Source organism: Pleurodeles waltl, chromosome 6 (genome assembly GCF_031143425.1).
Source record: "Pleurodeles waltl isolate 20211129_DDA chromosome 6, aPleWal1.hap1.20221129, whole genome shotgun sequence".
NCBI classification, from domain to species: Eukaryota; Metazoa; Chordata; class Amphibia; order Caudata; family Salamandridae; genus Pleurodeles; species Pleurodeles waltl.
The window spans coordinates 131,664,394-131,683,666 of record NC_090445.1 but is presented as its reverse complement, the minus strand read 5'-3'; the positions used below and the strand labels follow the sequence as shown (position 1 = coordinate 131,683,666).

The 19,273-nt window shown below is 45.1% G+C and overlaps 1 protein-coding gene across 1 annotated transcript in view; it reads left to right on the top strand.

Moving 5' to 3' along the window:
• SNF8 (SNF8 subunit of ESCRT-II) overlaps positions 1 to 19,273 on the top strand; it is a 109,406-nt gene that overhangs the window by 38,589 nt on the left and 51,544 nt on the right. The window contains exons 5-6 of the mRNA XM_069237575.1: positions 7,813 to 7,885; positions 8,022 to 8,163. Of these exons, the coding sequence (XP_069093676.1) occupies positions 7,813 to 7,885; positions 8,022 to 8,163 (215 nt within the window). The remainder of the gene's footprint in view (positions 1 to 7,812; positions 7,886 to 8,021; positions 8,164 to 19,273) is intronic.

Genomic DNA, 19,273 nt, shown 5'->3' with positions numbered 1-19,273 from the left:
CAGAGTATGCTCCTCATCTAGTAGATAGCCCACCAACATAAAACCTTGACTGTCGTGGCATGTTCTGAGATACAGGAACCTGAACATTGGTACCCCGTCAGTTGCTCGTAGTAGTCCAGCAGCACTTGATGTCCCTTTAAAACTGTGACATACCAGTTGAGGTCTTAACTAGACTCGCTCTGTAACTGCCAAGCCGTACGCAAACTATAAGTCCCATTTACTGTTACATTTACTTCTTTGCTTCAGACTATGGACTGCTAGCCTTGATTCCCTAAAATCTAGGGTTGTGTCTACGTCATTTAGATTTGGAGGGGGGAGTTGTGAAACAGTTTTCACGGCCATCACATAGGTATCTAGTGGGTTTGGTGACACATATATTCAAATTATAGAGGTCTTGGGATGTAATGTGTACCAGTGCTTGAGGTGATGATTGCTATTTAAATAAACAACAATCTAAAATGCCCGTTCCGATATTGAGGTTTGATATTAAAATTTGTCAAATGGACATTGGACAATAACACAATAAGATTTGTTTCCTTTTTTGCAGGTAGTGATGGGCTCTGATGGTGTCTGACACATGATCACTGTTACGCAGCCCTCCAATAAGTCTAGCTGACACTAATTGTAAGCACCCACTGTCCTTTGTGGGGCTGGTGGGTAAATGCTATTTCTATAGTCTAAGTGAGACTGGTGAAGTCTATTTATCACTGTCCCGTGTAGATGGAGTGGTTAATTAGGCAGTATTGCACATAGCTCTCAAGTTTAATGGAGGCATGTATCTGTGTGATGAGGGTTGCTAACCCTGGTGAAAACCTGACCCAGACACCACCACATCTGACTGGAGATGCCTATGTCTTACCATAGTCCATCTATTAAGGGGTTGTCACAGCAAAAAACACCCCCCCTGAAGATACGTTCCTGCTAAAATAATCAACTTGGGAAATGGGTGTAGATACCTTTTCACGTTGTGGCTTTTTGTTTCGATGTGTTTTTTTGTTTTTCTTTAAAGCAAGTACTGGGACGAAATACACAGATCTTCAACATTGTAATCAGATCCACTGAAAAGCCAGTGCAGAACAAACAACTGCATGCATGGAGACTCATTAGCCAAAGTGAAAGTTTTAGGAGTCAGACTACACTTCGAGTTGAACAGCTTAAATGGCTTGATCATTGCCCATAGAACCCTTTGTAATTTATTATTTTTGTAGTGCCTGTTCTCTTGCAATATTTTGACTTGTAAAATTTTGCCCAGAAAGTGCTAGCACCTTGGGGTAATTTGCGTTGATCTTAAATGAGAAAGTTACCTATGACAACCCTCTTTCTGTTAGATAATCTGCAGAGTCCTTACCTTTATAATATCCCCCGACTGCATCTGAAAGACGCTTTTTTTTTTGTTTTTTTTTGCATAGGTGCATGGCAGGTGGCATCTTGCAGCTCTGTCTCATCTCCACCTCGTCATGTTACGCCTGAAGCTGCATATAGGTGCCACCCAACTGTGCTGATGTTGGCTTCTTTCTAGACATTGTCCATGCACTCAGACGCAGTTTCCAAAAACACATTTTTCCCCTAGTGGGGCTAATTTGGGACGTTTTAAGATGCAAAAGAGCGCATTCCACAGAACTGGCAAGGTGGTGAGGAATCTGTGGTTAGAATGTCCACCAGAAAGAGGATTTTACTCAAGATAAGCAACATGATCTTCTAATGGATACTTTTAACTGCAGATTCCCTACCATTCGATTAAATAACAGAGATGGATGTGTGGAAGGACTCCGACCTTCCCGCCGGATCTGGCTGTAAAAGCAGTAGTGAGCGTGTGCACTGTTGGCCACATTGTAAACTGACAAAAACCCACGATATGCACTCCTCAAGCTAATTCTGTGGTAGCAGCTTTGACCCGGATGGACTTTTTTGGAGGCTACTTTTTGGCCATTGATACCTTAACACAGAAGACTATCCATCTCCACCGCTTTACATATCTTTGCCCCAGAAAAACCCACAAAAAGCTGATCGTCCACCCAATGGTCTTTGGTGTTTTCGATGTAAAAGCTGAACGCTCTTTTGGGATCCACATTTTGAAGCGTCTCCTTCATTTTTGAGGAGTGAGGTGGGGCAAGTAGTGTCAGAAGAGTGAGATTATCTGGCGTAAAAGAAGGCCACAACTTTTGGGAGAAAGGCAGCGTTTTAGTCCTCAGCATCAGGATGTCAGGAAAGAAGGTATAGGGCAGCTGGACAAACAGAATAGAGAGAAGCTCACCCATAAGACATACTAAGATTATTGTGATGAGAAAGACAGTCTTCAGGATCAGGGAACTTTGGGGACAGCTGTGCAGCGTCTTAGAAGGAAGACACATAAGGAAAGTAAGGATCAAATTAAGGTTCTACTGTGGCATCACAAAAGGTTTGGGAGTAGACGTGGACCAAACCTTTGAGGAAACCTGTCACAACAGGTGATTTGAACAAGGACAGCTGGTCTGATAGATGCATAAAATGCTGACAGGGACCTTTAACAGAGCCCAGTGCAAGTCCTTGTTGAGTGAAAGACAGAACACGCTGTAACTCACGTGGCAGTTTAGCTTGCAATGGGTCCTACTTATGGGTCAGAATAACACCTAGCCACCAGGATTACATCTTCATCTGCAAGAGGTAGATCAATTGCAGTCTACTGCCACCTCTCAGCTTTATGTATGGAGGTGTAGATTGGGCAGGCCTGGGTGCAAGACGCTGCCTGACTCTTGTGACAGAAGATCCTCTTGTTTTTGATCTTCTTCAGAACTCTGGGCAGGAGAGGTATCGGCAGGAAAGTGTACAGGAGTCCCAGACTCCACTCTAACTGGAATGTGTCCTGGAGAGAGAGAGAGAGAGAGAGCCTTCTTGGGAGCTCCAATGTGCAAAAGTATTGGCACTGCGCATACTGGTGGTGAAGAGATTGAGCCACCTATGGGTTTAGCTGCCTTTAGTGATCTGCTAGGCTGAGGGTGTCTGCCCTGGCATTTTTGTAGATCATGCCAGGTGATATATGCTCAGCAAGACCCCCTGACATTCCAGCAGCGTCCATAGCCACAGGGCTGCTTAGCACAGAGCCCACAAACTCACCCCATTCTGATTTTTGCAGTACTATGTGGCTCTGGTTTTCCTGTTGAGGACCTTAACCAGCTTCCCCTTGGTAGACAGGAAGCTTTCAGCGCCTGGGAAATGGCCTGCAACTCTAGCAGGTTGATATGGAGGTGGGCCTTCGTCAGAAGCCAGGGTCCTCTAATCTCCACCTTCCCAAAAGGAATTCCCTAACCCAACGTGATATATCAATCACCGTCGTCAACTCTTGGTGGAGTAGGGATGGGGATCTGCTGCTGGTCCAACCGCAGGTCTTTTGCAGTCTCCTGAAACCTGCATGGAGTCTGACAGGTTTCCTTAATGCTGGGCCTATTGAGACTTCAGGGCTTTTTGCAGAGCCTGCATATGCCACCTGGCATTGCGAATGAGCAGGATGCAGGAGGGCAGCTAGACAAGAAGCCTCAGAGGCATTCTCCCTGGACTGAGGCTGAAACATCTAGATCATAGCCTGAACGTCCTGGATTTGTTCCGGATTACATTTATCCAAGATAGCTCCAATGAAAGAGAGCCTCAGCGAAAGACTGACTAACTTCAGCAAGTTGATCGTAAACCCCAACAATGTAAGGAGTTTCACTGTCTCCTGGAGGTGGTCCATAACTGACTGACAAGCATGTATTCAACAGTCAGTTGAAGTAGGAGAAAACTGGTACCCCAGAACTCCAAAGGTACGCTGTGACTACCACCATCACTTCATGGTGGTAGTCACGAGTGGGCCAGAAGGCAGCAGAAAAAAACTGAAAATGCTGATAGTACACCTTGCAGGTAACTCTCATGGGCCTGCAGGGCAGTGTTATAAAAATAGGCGTCCTGTAGGTCCAGTGCCACCTTACAGTCTCCTGGATGCCAGGCAGAGAGAACAAGGGCCAGTATGAGTATCTTGAATTTGTCCTCCCACAGGACGAAGTTGAGGGATCAGAGATGTAAAATAAGAAGAAGGCTTCCACCCTTTTTCAGGACAAGGAAATAACGGGAATAACAGCAAGTTCTGATCTCTGAGGCAGCCCCTCTGTCTAGCTCTTTTTTCCAAAAGACCTTGAACTTTCTGCAGCTAAATGGACAGATGGCCCTCTGAAAATTGCTTTGATGTAGACAGAGGAGGAGGCGGGGCCAAAAAGAATGACATGCTGTAACCCTGTTGTATTGTCTGCAGGACCATCCTGTTGGATGTTGCGGCTTGCCACTCATGGAGAAAACAATTAATCCTGCTTTGTACAGTGTGGTAGTGTGCCACTAAGGATCAACTATAGTGACTGGGAAGTCCACTGCCCCTGCTGACCTGGATATTGTCCCTGACCCTGGAAGGACTGGGGTGTCTGTTGAGAGGGAGGTGGGCCTTGATGCTTGAAGGTGAAACGCCTAGCAATACCTTGGCTGGGGTGACATAAAGCCAAGGGAGTGCACAATAGCTCTGCTCTCTGTAAAGTTCTCGGGTTTGAAGTTGGCCTTCCAGCCAATGAGGCAAGACCTATGAAAAGGTATATTCATGAGTGATGCCTGCATTTTGCCAGAGAAGCCCATGGATCTCATCCATGTGTGGAGCCGGAGTACCACACTTATGCCGACTGCTGTTCCTAAGCAATCTGTTGTGTCCAGGCCGGCCCAAATGATATAGTTATCCACATCCATCCTGGCCATTTTGTATGGCTGTGCCACATTGACGCAAAATTCTTCTGTGACTGTAGGTAAAATCTCAGTGACTGAGTCCCACAATGCATGGGGGTATCTTCCTAGCTGGCATGGACCGATCTGAGGATGAGGATAGGAGAAGAAAACACCTGCTTTCTAAATGCCTCTGTTCCTTTCCACCCTCTCCCTCTAGAGGTATGGTAGGAAAAGACTTTGGATTATCCTGCAAGTGGAAGCCTTTGCCACAGGCTCTCAGGAGTGGGCTGCTGTGTTTGAAGGGCAAGGGCACCGTAAAGGGTCTGTGTGTTTACAGGTGGGTAAGATGAAGGTTTGGTCCAAGTGACCATGTAGGTGTTGGTCAGCGCTTTGTTGAAGGCACTTGGGGTTCATATGAGGATTGGTCAGGTTTTAACATTTTGTGAGGACATTGGCTTTTACCTCAAATGAAGGCATTTGCAAATCCAAGACCTAAGGCGCCTGTTAAGAACCATGGTAATGGAAGCATTCTCTTCCGTAGAAAGGCTGGGGGAGGGATGGGAAACCAGTCCTGTGTCAGAGGAAGCATCCTGCCCACTAACCTCTTGCAGGTCATATAAAAAGTGTCATCCATGTTGTTGTAAGAATTTGTCTTCACCATCACCACAGAAAGCTAGTTGGCTCTGGTCCGAGTGCGATCCAAAAACGTATTGATCCACTGTTTTATCAGAGTCTAAATATATGGGGGCCAGATGTATAGGGAATGTGCTCTAGCACAGCTTCGGCAGAGGTCAAAGACGGATTTGGCTTAGTCAGATAAAACTATGGGATTGACGTCATCCTGCATAATAGATCCCAGTGGAGTCAGACCTGAACCATAAATGGGACCAGAAGGCACAGACGGTGCCAAGTATGGACTTGCTGGCGGTAATCCGACCCAATTACCAGGAAATTCGGGTTGCATCAGAATCCACTGAAGAGTCAGCTCTTTAAGTAGGGGACTGAGAGCGAGACTACAGGACACATTGACATTCTTGTGACTTCTCAGACAGAATGTCAAGGCTGGGACTGGATTTAGACTTACCCGATGACATGGATTGCGATGACAATCTGTCATGCGTCTAGCCTTAGGAGCAATTATGCTTCTGTGTCCTTGCGTGACTTCTTTCAGTGCTCATGACATACAGCTTAGCCTTGCGGTGCCCGATTGCGTTCAGGTGCATCAGGGCACACCTTTTGCATGGTTTGGAGTTGTGGCCTGACCCCAAACACCCGACACACGCCTTCTAGATATCTATCAGACATTTGTTTAGGACATTCCCTACAAGGCTTAAACACTGTGTCGTTTTTGGATTCCCTTGCACACTGGAAATAAATAATACAGAAAATAAAGTCAACTGCTGAGAAAAACATAAGGCGCTAGCTCCGGGTCAATGTACAAAATCGTGGAAATAATGGAACTGACACCATTGCGGTTGGGTAATGTATATATGGGCTCCGGTTGTCACTTCGGGGTCGGCGGTGGGGAGAGTAGTCAATCCAAACATCACCTACTAACACACGAGGCCTATGCGTTAAAATCTTCTGGATCTATTATGGGATGTGGGGCTATCTAAAGGCGAGGAATATGCAGTTAAAAGTATCCATTAGATTTAACTGTACTGCTTAACCTATCTTTAAATGACAATATTTTCAGCTTAGAACGTATACCTCGGGTTTGGCATCGTTTATTTTCTGTTACTTACTCTCCTGTTCGATCTGAGTTTCCCTGCTTAGTGTTGCTACCAATAGTGGGTCAAGTGTTCAGTGAGAGTTACTACATGGTGTATACCTTTGCTGATGGCTCAGAGATAACAGCGATAAATGATATTCCCAAACCATTGTGGAAAATACAGATTTTGGTGATCTCTTGATTCTTACATATCTTCATTAGCTGACCTCTAAAATGTTAACAGTTGGCTTTTGCAGAAGCCTAGTGGAAGATGTATGGCCACAGAATTCATTCTGTTGTCAAAATACAAACAAGAACAAATATCTTCAAAGACATCACCTTTTTTGACAGTCTCACACCAAATCCTTTGCTCTCCTGTAACAGGGTAACATTTCTGCTTTTTTTTGTCACATAGCAAACGGACTCTTCTTCTGTTGTAGAGGTATGAAGCCTGTTGTTGGGGTTCTGGGGCACCCATTGAATCTTGGATGGCTTCCATGATGTGCACTAATCCTCCTGTCTCTGCAAAACATCAAAGTAGTCTTCAGGCGGTAGCATGGATTTGGACAGTGCTAGTCCTGGAATTAAGTCATTAGCCTTGTTTCATCAACCTATGTATTAAACATATCCTGGATAGCCTCCAACACTGACGCCAGCAGTAGTACTGTATGTACTGCCATCCGTGGCTCCTTCACAAAAAATGTGCTAGCAAGGAATAGAGAGACGTGCCAAAGGTTTTGGAAGCATTGGATTATTTGGAGCTGAAGCTAAAGCCAGAGGAACCAATGCAAAAAATGTGCTAAATGCTCCTGTGTCTAGGAAAAGAGGTCAGGAACCAGCGGAGGTGGCTGGGCCATGTAGACAAAAACCTGACCATTGCCTTTTCAAGAGGCCCTCTCTTTAGGTTTAGAACTGATGGGAAGGAATAAACCTGGTAGATATATACGTTCTTGGGAGTCTTCTCTTTTATTGTGCTTCTTTAATTGGAGAGGAGGAAGAATGTTGAGTGGCAGGGAGGACTTATTTTTCAGCGGAATTAGTGATGTTTAGGTGCTTATTTCTGTGCACTCCGTTAACTTCATATTTCATTATGCAGATCCTTGTTGTGGCAAGTCTTTTGCAAGTTGTGCCTGAGATCCTGTTAGCTAATATTAAAGGGACAATGTAAGCAATGCAGCCTAAAATGCCAAAATGTGGAGAGGTTTGGAGTTCAGTTTCCATATTCCTTAACCACTTGGCAAAAAGTTGGTTCTTGTGAATTAAAACAATTGTACAGAAAAAGTGTCATGGTGATGATCGTTTCACTGCACAACATCCAAGTCTGATCACTTCTTACTTCAATAAATTTTATTTTTGTTCTTACATTATTAACTTACGTACTCGGACAGGTCTCATAACTCTACAGGAGCTCCATCAGCAGGTTTTGAAAGGCCGAGGAAAGTTTGCTCAGGATGTCAGCCAGTGAGTATAATTTTAATTTATTGATGTGTCTGGTCTTGGCTTGATTTTCGGCATCTTTATTTGACGTAAACAGGAACTGCAACCCGCATGTTGCTCATCTGTTTTTATTTTCCTCTATCTTTGTATCCTTGTACAGAGATGATCTCATCCGGGCAATTAAAAAGCTGAAGGTTCTAGGAAATGGATTTGGAATCATTCCAGTAGGAGGAACCTACCTCATCCAGTCGGTGCCTGCAGAACTCAACATGGATCACACGGTCGTACTGCAGTTGGCCGAGGTGAGATATTCTGTGAACATAAGAGCATGTCAGCCTGTTAGGAGATTCCATCACCAGACTTTATTAACATTAATTATTTTGGGGAAAAGCCCATATGTAGAGCCATTCATCCTCTTCGTCACCCACATAGTGTTAAATGCTTCATTGTAGAAAACTCAGTCTAACACTAGGAAAACAGCCTGTAGATTTTTTTCATTATGAACACCATTCTTATATGGTTAATCCATCTGCTGTCTATATTGTAGGTGATTTTCTCACTGTCGTCTCAGTCACTGTTCCTGTCTGAGGATAGTTGACAGGAAATCCTTTTCTAGTTGCAGTTTCACAGTTAAAACGGGGTGTGGAATAAGCAGTTTTTATGTGCCCCCTGCCACCAGGTTTGAGAAGTGGTCTCTACATGTCTGTTGTACGTTTCTGTGCTCAGATTCTTGGCTGTGAGAGGTCAGGCACATGGATCATGACAATAAATTTAAAGGCCCCAGAATTTTGTTTTTATAGAACTAGACTGTGAAGGTGAGTGGGGCAAAATGCACAGGCCAGGGACCAATTTTTTGAATCCACCATAGCCAGTATGAGGTTGTTGGCACCTGTAAAAACTCATTAATGACTAAGAGCGCGGGTGGTGTTGAAATATGAGAACCATGAACAAAGTCGGTCACCCCGTTCGTGAACAGAGGAGTAGTCGAAGCAAAAGTCATGTTGGCTGCATTGCATCTTCAGCATCCTTTAGTCCCTTGCATCAGGACCACTTCCTTAGGAAAGCCTTAAAAAGGATAAAAACGCCTTGAACTGACTGAAGACCGCTTCACCTGCTGAGATAACTATTTCTGAAGCCATTGCTGGTCTCCGTGACTGGCTCCCTACTAGAGTCAGTCACCTAAATTAACTCCAAGTGACCGCATTACAACTACTGCTAATTTTTTAGTGAAAATGTTTCTAAGTGTCAGATTTGTTGAATTTGCCAGTTGTTTTTGAAGTTTAGTGAAATGCTTTGATTAACTATACCATGTAAATTCTATATCTCCATAAAATACAGTCCATTGTTTTTTTTGTTTTTTTCAACAAATTGGTGTCTGATTTCTTTAGTGTCTTGTTGATTTCTTCTTCGGTTGTGTTGGTGCTGTTTAAATGCTTTACACTAGTTCTTTTGCCTTGCTGTTCAGAACCACAGCTACTCAGGGTTGAGCTGAAGGTTTGACAAACAAAACCTAAGAGTCTTAAAGGGGTTGGTAAGTATAGTACACAGTACTAGTAACCAGAGCGGATAGAGGAACGGTGATGGTAAATAGAGAAGTGGCAACAGTATTTTTAACTTCTTATTCTAACTTTAACCTGATCATCTTGACTAGCTGAAGTAAAAATTTCTAATCTCAAGTTTATCAACTCTTCAGTGGAATTTGTTAAACCTGGAGGAGTTGGAGGATACAGTGAACGCTTTTCACAGAGAAAAGGGGACAGGATGATCTAAATTATATTCTCCAGTCTCTAGCTGCTTACTCTGCTCTCGGGTCTGTCTGGGGTCTGCCTTTGTCTATACCGTTTGTGGGGAATGAGCAAGAGCAGGCAAGCCTGTATGCACCCGACTGTCGCCAGGACCCCTGCATCTTTTGGTCCAGTATCCGGGATAAGACAGCGATTTACGTGTGAGGAATTACGCAGGATTCGAAGGTGGGAGGGCTATGATATGGACACAACTGAACAGTGTTAAACTTAGTGGGTCCATTTTCCTGCTACACTTTTGGATTCTCGTGTGGGTAGCAGACATGGCACTGCCGAGAGGGGTGAGATTGGGAGAAAACCCCAAAAGACTCAGGAAATAGGCAGGTTCACAAAAGTAATGGCCATCAACCGGAAATTAGAGGCCCTTATAGCAATGCCAGATCTATTCCCAAGCATGCAACAGAGCTATGGGCACTGTTGTCCTCCCAGAATCCTGACATTTTTTTCATCAATGAAACTTGGCTACGTGTCCATGCCACACCCTATACCCCAACTGCCTATCCCAAAAATTATACGATGGCCAGATTGGATAGAGACAATAGAGTGGGAGGCAGAGTAGCTCTTGCTTTCTCTAATAAAGTGATGGTTTTAATTATCGATATGCATTTCTCTGAACAGCTTAAGACGTGTGTGTTCAAGATGGGTATATCTACTCATGGAAAAGAGCATTAGTCTACTACCCAGTTCAAGGAAATACTTTAGCCTTAAGTTGGTCTATCAGCTGACTCCACATATTCTAGAGACTGAAATATTTTTGTTTACTGCTGGGGTATTTTAACTGTTATAGAGAGGATATACCCGACAGTGAGTTGAACCCAATTACAGGCAGATTTGGAAAAGGTAGGCCTGGAGCAGGTAGAGGGCCCAAAACATTTAGTGGACCACACCTTATAATTTATATGGGCAGTCAAAAAAAACAGTGAGCATGCGGTTGGTTAAACCATGGAGGAAGGTAAATTCAGTGAACTTTCAGTCCAGCCTCTAACTTCCATTCATATAGAAGACTGATGAGATCAGTGATGCAGTCTCTAACTTTCATGACTCCCTTACCAAGGCCTCTGGTTTAGTAGTGCTTCCTACAGTCTTGTAAGATCAGACAGGCTATACTACAAGCGGCCTGGTACACAGAGGAGCTTAAAAGTGAAAAACACACTCTAAAAGGCTGAAAAAAAGGTGACGCAGGAATAAATCCCCTCAAGATAGATGGAAGTATAAAATAGCTCTCACAAATTACCATTGTCCGATCAGGAAGGCGTGCCAAAGCCATATTATTTTGAGAAATTAGAAATCGGGGAAGCTCACAATAACAGAACAGGTAACTTTGACTTGTGGTAACTTTTTAAGCATCTCAGAGTTTTCCCCAGGTTTCCAATTATTTCCATAAAATGATGGTCCAAGCCACTCAAACGAGTTACCTGGACTACGGCAACACACTTCTTGTAGTGGCGACAAAGACTCTTCTGTCCAAACTACAGGTGATGTAAAATACAACAACCTGCTTGGTCTGTAACTCCCTCCTGTCTGTCCTTCTGAACCCACTTTAAGAGCCCTACATTGGCTATCCGTAAGGATGCGCAATCTGTTCAAACTTGTATGTCTTACACAAAAACCATGATCTGGGAATGGCCCTGAATACTTTGGCATTCTCGACTAGAAACCTGCAGCCTGCGGACAAGGCACTACTAACCCCACAGAACATACATACAACTCGATATGGGGGGTTGTTCGTTTTCATATTTAACCCCCTTTCATTGGAACAGGCTGCCTTTTCAAATTCACTTCTGCCTGTATTTTCAAAGGTTTAAAAAACAGTGGAAAAGATGGCTCTTTGAAGTAACATCTGTTGTGTTTCCCTGAGACTGTTGTATCAGCGCCTGGATACTCCTCCGGGAGTGATATGTGCGTTTTACAATGCTTTACAAGCATAAATAACATAATGTAGGAAACTGGCACTTTTTGCAGTCATCCCCCCACACCTTTTGCCTGATATTGATGCTGACTTGACAGAGTAAGCTGGGATCCTGCTAACCAGGCTCCAGCACAAGTGTTCTTTCCCTAAAAATGTACCATTGTTTCCACAATTGGCACACCTTGAGCACGCAGATAAGTCCCTTGTAAAAGATACCAGTGGTACCAAAGGCCCTGTGACAAGGGAGGGTCCCTAAGGGCTGCAGCATGTTATGCCACCCTTACGGGACCCCTCACCAAACACATGCACACTGCCATTGCAGATTGTATGTGTTGGTTTGGAGAAAAATGCAAAGTCGACATGGCATCTCCCTGAGGGTGCCATGCCCACAAAACACTTGGTCTTGGTATGCCTGTGGCATAGGTAAGTCACCCCTCTAGCAAGCCTTACAGCCCTAAGGCAGGGTGCACTATACCACAGGTGAGGGCACAGCTGCATGAGCAATAAGCCCCTACAGTGTCCAAGTCCATTCTTAGACATTGTGAGTGTAGTGTGGCCATATTAAGTATATGGTCTGGGAGGTAGACATTTCAAACTCCACAGCTCCATAATGGCTTCACTGAATACTGGGAAGTTTGGTGTCAAACTTCTCAGCACAATAAACCCCCACTGATGCCAGAGTGGTATTTATTAAGAAATGCACACAGAGGGTGTCTTAGAGATGCCCCCCCTATATTTTACCCAATGCTCTATTGTAGGACTGACTGGTCTGTGCCAGCCTGCCACTAGCAGACAAGTTTCTGACCCCGGGGGTGAGGGCTTTTGTGCTCGCTGAGGCCAGAAACAAAGCCTGCTCTGGGTAGAGTTGCTTCACACCTACACCCTGCAGGAACTGTAGCACCTGGCAGTGCGCCTCAAAGGCCCGAGGGCCCTTGTTACAGTGCCCCAGGGCACTCCAGCTAGTGGAGATCCCCCAGACAAATCCTCCGTTTGGCAGCCAGTTCGGCGGGAAAAATTAAGAAAAACAAGGAGGAGTGACCACTTCAGCTGAGAACACCCCTAAGGTGTCCAGAGCTGAAGTGACCCCCTCCCTGCAGAATCCTCCATCTTGTTTTGGAGGACAGGGGCCAATAGGAATAGGAATGTGCACCCCTCTCCAAAGGGAGTGGACACAAGGAGGGTGTAACCACCCTCAGGGACAGTAGCCATTGGCTACTGCCCCCTGAACCCTGTAATGTACCTAAATCGTGTATTTAAGGACTTCCCTGAACCCAGCTCACCAGATTCCTGGCAACCTAACAAGAAGAAGGACTGCACAGGTGAAACCCCAAGCCCTACCAGCCTGTCTCCTACTTCAAAGAACCTCCAAAAGAACAGCGACGCATCCAGTGGGACCAGCGACCTCTGCCAAGCTCCAGAGGACTGCCCTGCACCCAAAAGGACCAAGAACTCCCAAGGACAGCGGCCCTGTCCAAGAAGAATCAACAACTCACTCCGAATGCGTGAGTCCTGACCACTCTGCACCCGACGCCCATGGTCCGTGTCCAGGTGGTCCATCCAGCTACAAAGAATTCCCAGGTAATTCTAAGCAAGTGCCCACCCTGGGTTGATCTCTCCACCCCTCCACAATGACGCCTGCAGAGGGAATCTGGAGGACCCCCCGGACCACAAAGCTCCGGACGAAGATATTAGACGCCTAAAGACACACTGCACTCGCAGCCCCCATGCCTTGGAGATCCCGACCTCCGGTGCAGCAACGTTCAGCAGGCGGCCCTCCTCCCTGTCCAGCTTGTGGTTTGCCCGAGATGACCCCCTGGACCTCACCTGCAGCCTCTGAGTGACCCCTGGGGTCCCCTCCTAGACCAGCATTGGGAGCCCGACATCCTGTTGGCACCCTGCACTTGGCAGTCCCTGTGCCGTGTTGGTGCCTACTTGTGCCCGCTACCCCCCCCCCCCCAGTGCTCCTCTAATCCCTCCTGGTTTGCCCTCCGAGCCTCAGGCACTTACCTGCAGCAGGCCTGATTCCGAGTACCTCCTGTCTCCATAGGAGCCCACGTTAACTTTGCTCATTCTTGACCTCTGCACCAGGCCGGCCCGATGTTGCTGGTGGTGGGTGGGTGCTTGGGGTTAACTTGAACCATGACTAGTGGACTTCCTAAAACCCATAGACTGAAACTGTAAGTCGAATATTTAGCTGAAAATCAAACTAACTTTTCTTCCTCCCAGGAACTGTTTCTGAAAATTGCACTTTGTCCACAGATTAGTGCCAATATTTCAAAAACTGAATGACGATTTCAAACAAAGTACTGATGATACATGTGTGAAATACGAATCTATTGAAATACTTACCTGCAACTTGAATCTTTTGGCTCTAAAAATAAATTAAGAAAAGATAATTTTGCTGTATAAAAACCATTGGTCTGGAGTTAAGTCATTGAGTGTGTGTTTCTTCTATTGTCTGTGTGTGTACAACAAATGCCTTGCACTACCCTCTGATAAACCTAACTGCTCGACCACACTGCCACAGAAGAGAGCATTAGTATTATCTACTTTAGCCTCTCTTAAGCCTCTGGGGAATCCCTAGACACTGTGTAAACTATATCTAATTTTGATATAGTGTATACTGATCCAGCTTCCTACACAGATCTAATCCACATAATGCACCCCATTTCCTCACATAACTGAGAGGCTGACCTGTGGAATACATAAGTTTGATCACATCACATTACAGAAGTCAGTCAAAAGTTATATTTGATTCTAGTAAAGTGGAGAATACAATTTAAATGACTTTCTGTGGTTCACAAAGCTATGCACACAGAGAGGGAGGCCTTGCTGTTACAGCCCATGTTAAGTAAAATATCACCAAAGGGCCTCCTTAACTCTGCTGGCTTTGGTTCCCCAGTTTAGAACAACTGTGGATGGAGGAAAGGTATATCCTATGGCATGTATGGTTGTAGATGCACATGCTCCTGCCATCTAGTGTTGGGCTCAGAGTGTTACAAGTTGTTTTTCTTCTAGAAGCATTTTTAAATTCATGTAATCAGTTGACTCCTCCTTCTCTCTGATACTGCGTATGGGCATCGAGTCCTTTGTTAGACTGGTTGGAGATGGTGCATAAATCCCCAGAAATCACTCCGGACTCTGACGTTCAGTCTGACATGGAAAGCCACGAAGTACCATCCGCGCAGCGCAGTCCTCCTACTCCCATTAAAACTTACAAAAAAGCCCTTACAGAGGTCAACAAACCACCACTGCCACCAGGCCATGGTTGGTCTTGGAAGGACGTTTTGGCTGCCCCGCCCCTCCGGCACCCAAGAAAATTAAGACTACTGCTGTGATTTCAATATTGACCTCTTCCATTTCGGTCTGAATGATAACTACCAAACCTTTGGCACCAGATGTATCGACTCCGAGAAGAAGCATCTCCGAATCAGGTGTGGCATCAAAAAATGTCCACCCACCGAAATAGTCTGTACTGAAAATTCAAGACACCATCCATTCGGAGCAATTGGATTCTCGTCAGTCCTCTGCTACACCATCTCCTATTGAGCCGATATTAGAGACGATGGACGCTAAAGAGCACTGGTTATATATACAGGAAGGAACAGGCTGTATTGTGGCTACCCCTCCATTACTTTTAAGAGGAAGCTAACATTCCAGAAGGCCTTGGACACCCTCGCTGCCTCTGAAAAATCCTTTAAAGGATAAAGCCACTGCGACCAAATCTTTACCTTCGCCTCTTCCTTCTCCTGATCCACCACATTCACCACCCCGCTCCTTCTTTCCCCTCCACCTACTTCTCCTGATTCTCCTGCCTCTCCCACTTCAGGGGACTTTACCCCTCAAGGCTGACATTTGTTTGTAGGGGAAGACTTTGGGGACACACATCCAGACACAGACCCTTGGGACTCTTACGATCCAGATCCTATTATTAACATGGATCCAGATTTAAATCCTGCATGGCCCTCTCACCTAGAGGATAACATTAGCTACCAACAGGCCATTGCTAGGGCAGCCAATTATCACAATGTGAAGCTGCATAAAGATCCAACAGAGCAAGATTTTTCGTTTGATACCCTCACCACCCACAGACACATTCATTTCCTGCCTATGCTTCAAGGTATGCTTTGTCACGCAGACAAAATCTTTGAAGAGCCTTTCCGCTCTAGGATTATACCACCCAGGTTGGACAAGAAATACAAGCCTGCACCTTCTGACTCACTATTCATCAGGTCTCAGGTCGCACCTGATTCTATAGTGGCTACCACTGCCAGGAAGAGAGCTAACAGCCAGGCTACTGGGAACTCGACTACACCAAAAATGGAGAGCAAGAGGCAAAGCACCTCCCAGCCCAAGCAAGCTTCAACCTCTTACTCTTGAGGTTCTTTCAGAGGGACATATAGAGACAACCATTTCGGAGGCAGGGGTAAGAGCACTACCACCCATGGTTCACCCTCCTCACACAAACACGGACTATATACATCTTCCCGTACCCCATACCTCACCACTGGTGGGCCGCCTTCAATATTATCACATACACATAACATCGGACCAGTGGGTCCTCTCCATTATCTAAAATGGTTATTGTCTGGAGCTTACTTCCACACATCCAGACATTCCCCTTTGTGCACACAGTTTATCTCACGAACATCTTACCCTTCTAAAAGAAGAAGTGCAGTATTTACTCCTCATAGAGACCATAGAGCCTGTCCCATTACAGTATCAGGGGACAGGAGTATATTCCCTATACTTTCTCATACCCAAAAAGGACGGCTCACTCAGATCCATACTGGTTCTTTGACCTGTATACCAGTACATTCTCTCAGAACACTTTCACATGGTTATTCTTCAGGATGTTATTCCACTCCTTCAACAAGGCAAGTTCATGGTGGCTCTAGCCCTAAAGGATTCCTACTTCCACATCTTCATTCATCCGGCACGCCCCAAATACCTAAGATTTGTGGTCGCAGGAAAACATGATCAATTCAAAGTTCTCCCTTTTGGAGTCACAACCCTTCCCAGGGTATTTACCAAGTGTCTAGCAGTTGTTTTAGCACATCTCAGAAGACAGAAAATACATTTGTTCCCTTACCTATATAACTGGCTCCTCAAAGCCAGTACACTACAGCAGTGTCAATCCCACACTCAAACCACTGTAAACCTTCTTCACAAATTAGGGTTCACAACCAACTTTCTCATCTTCCACCTAGAACCTCTTCAAGTTCAACCATATCTAGGGGCCATCCTCGATGTGCAACTGGGGTTAGCATACCTCAGTACAGCCGCAGTCGCAGTTTTCAGCTACTTCTTCCCCAGTTCCAGGAGAACCACACTTACACAGTCAGGACTGTCATGATGGCATCTTGTATTGCCATCGTTCCTCATGCCAGACTCCATATGCATCCACCACATCAGTGTCTGTGCTGTCAGTGGTCTCAGTCACAGGGTCACTTTCAGTATCTAGTATTGTTAGACTACCAAACGTACCTCTCTCTGCAGTGGTGGAACTCCACCAACCTATTAAAAGGACTACCTTTTCGAGACCCTATGGCTCTGCTCATTCTGACTACGGATGCATCCCTGATGGGTTAGGGCGCATATCTTCAGAACTTCACAGTTCAAGGCATCTGAGATCTCAATCACCAATCCATGCACATCAATTATCTAGAACTTCAAGTGGTATTTCTAGCCCTGATAGCTTTCCTTCCTCACCTATCACACAAATTTGTCTTGGGCCGGACGGACAGCACAACAGCAATGTATTATGTACAAAAACAGTGGGGTAGGGCGTCCATTCCAGTTATCCCAACTTGCACAAATAATATGGAAGTGGACTTATCCCCATCACATTCACCCACTGGCAGAGTATCTCCCAGGAACAGACGAGTTTGCAGACCTGCTCAGCAGGACGCATCAACAAGTCCACGAACGGGAACCTCCTCCCTCAAGTCCCTCAAAAATACTTCCAAAAGTGGGGAACTCTTCAAATAGACCTTTTTGCCACAGTTGAAAAAGAAAAATGCCCAAGCTTTGCACACAGGTACCCTCACCCTCTGCCCAAGGGCAATACTCTATGAAGGAACTGGCTAGGGATATTTGCCTACGGTTTTCCACCGCTCCCTCTCATTCCATTTTTAATTCGGAACCTCGGACAGACATCTCTCACCATGACACTGGTAGCTCCTACATGGGCATGTCAGCCATGGTTCACAACACTCCTGGACTTCTCACAGGTTCCTCACAAGAAGCTCTGCAACAGGCTGGACCTTCTCACACAGGATGAAGAACAAATCAGACACCCAGATCCCAAGTCACTCAGCCTTGCGAAATAGCCCCTGAAGTCATAGAGTTTGGCATCTCCCATACCTTTTGGGTGTAGGGAGACTTTTACGGACGCTCGTAGACCAGCAACTAGAGAATGTTAAGCATCCAAATGGAAATGCTTTGTGTTTTTACTGCCAGTCCAAAAACTCTGACCCCATCAAAGCATCTGTCTAAGATATTGTTTGATATTTTCTTCACTTGCAAAAGGCAACCTTAGCTTACACTTCAGTCCGATTACATCCTGCAGCCATAGCTGCCTCTTTACAAAACAGACAACATACTTCAATGTTCAGAATCCCAGTTATCAAAACATTCATGGAAGAACTTAAAAGTAATTCCACATACATTGCTACCAGTCCCATCATGGAATATTAATATAGTGTTCACTAGGCTCCTTGGCCCACCTTTTAAGCCACTTCATTGATGTCATTTTCAATTTCTTTCTTGGAAGGTGCCTTTTCTAGTCGCTATTACACTATTCAGACATGTAAGTGAGCTCCAAGCATTAACTTTAGAAGAACCTTTCTTTCAAACCATACATACAAGGTGGGCCTACATACAAACTCAAGGTTCCTACCAAAATTAGGCTCTCAATCCCACATCAATCAAACCATTGAATAACCAGTTTTTAAGAGCACTACACACTTTAGATGTCAAAAGGGCACTCATATATTAAATTGACAGGACTAAACAGTTTAATAAAACAAAGCAGCTTTTTGTAGCCTTTTCAGTACTGCATAAAGGTAATGCAATTTCTTATAATGGCATAGCATGGTGGATTGTTAAGTGCATACAAACATGTTATGGTAAAGCAAAGAAACAGCTGCCTCTAACTCCTAGAGCACATACCATTAGGAAGAAAGATGCAATTATGGCGCTTTTGGGAAACATTCCTTTAGCTTTTGTTTGTAAAGCAGCTACTTTGTCTAAACTGCATACTTTCACAAACATTATTGTGTAGATGTATTAGCACGTCAGCAAGCCAATGTAGGACAGGCTGTGCTAAGTACACTTTTTCAGACGACTGCAATTCCCACAGGCTAGCCACCGCTTTTTATGGATCTATGCAGAGGATGTGTATCTTCAGCCACGCATGCCATCAAACGGAAGATGTTACTTACCCAGTAGACATCTGTTTGTGGTATGTAGTGCCATAGATTCACATGCGCCCTCCCTTCTCCCCGGATGCATGTGGCTGTTTCTGGTACATTATAATTGTATATATTTGTACATGTGTACATACTCTTGCATGGACATCTTTCTCAATACTTCTGCTATACTCTCTCACACCTGCCTGCGGGAAAACTAACAAAGGACTCGATGCCCACGCACAGTATTACTGAGAAGGAGGAGTCGCTTGATCCTGTGACTTGAAAA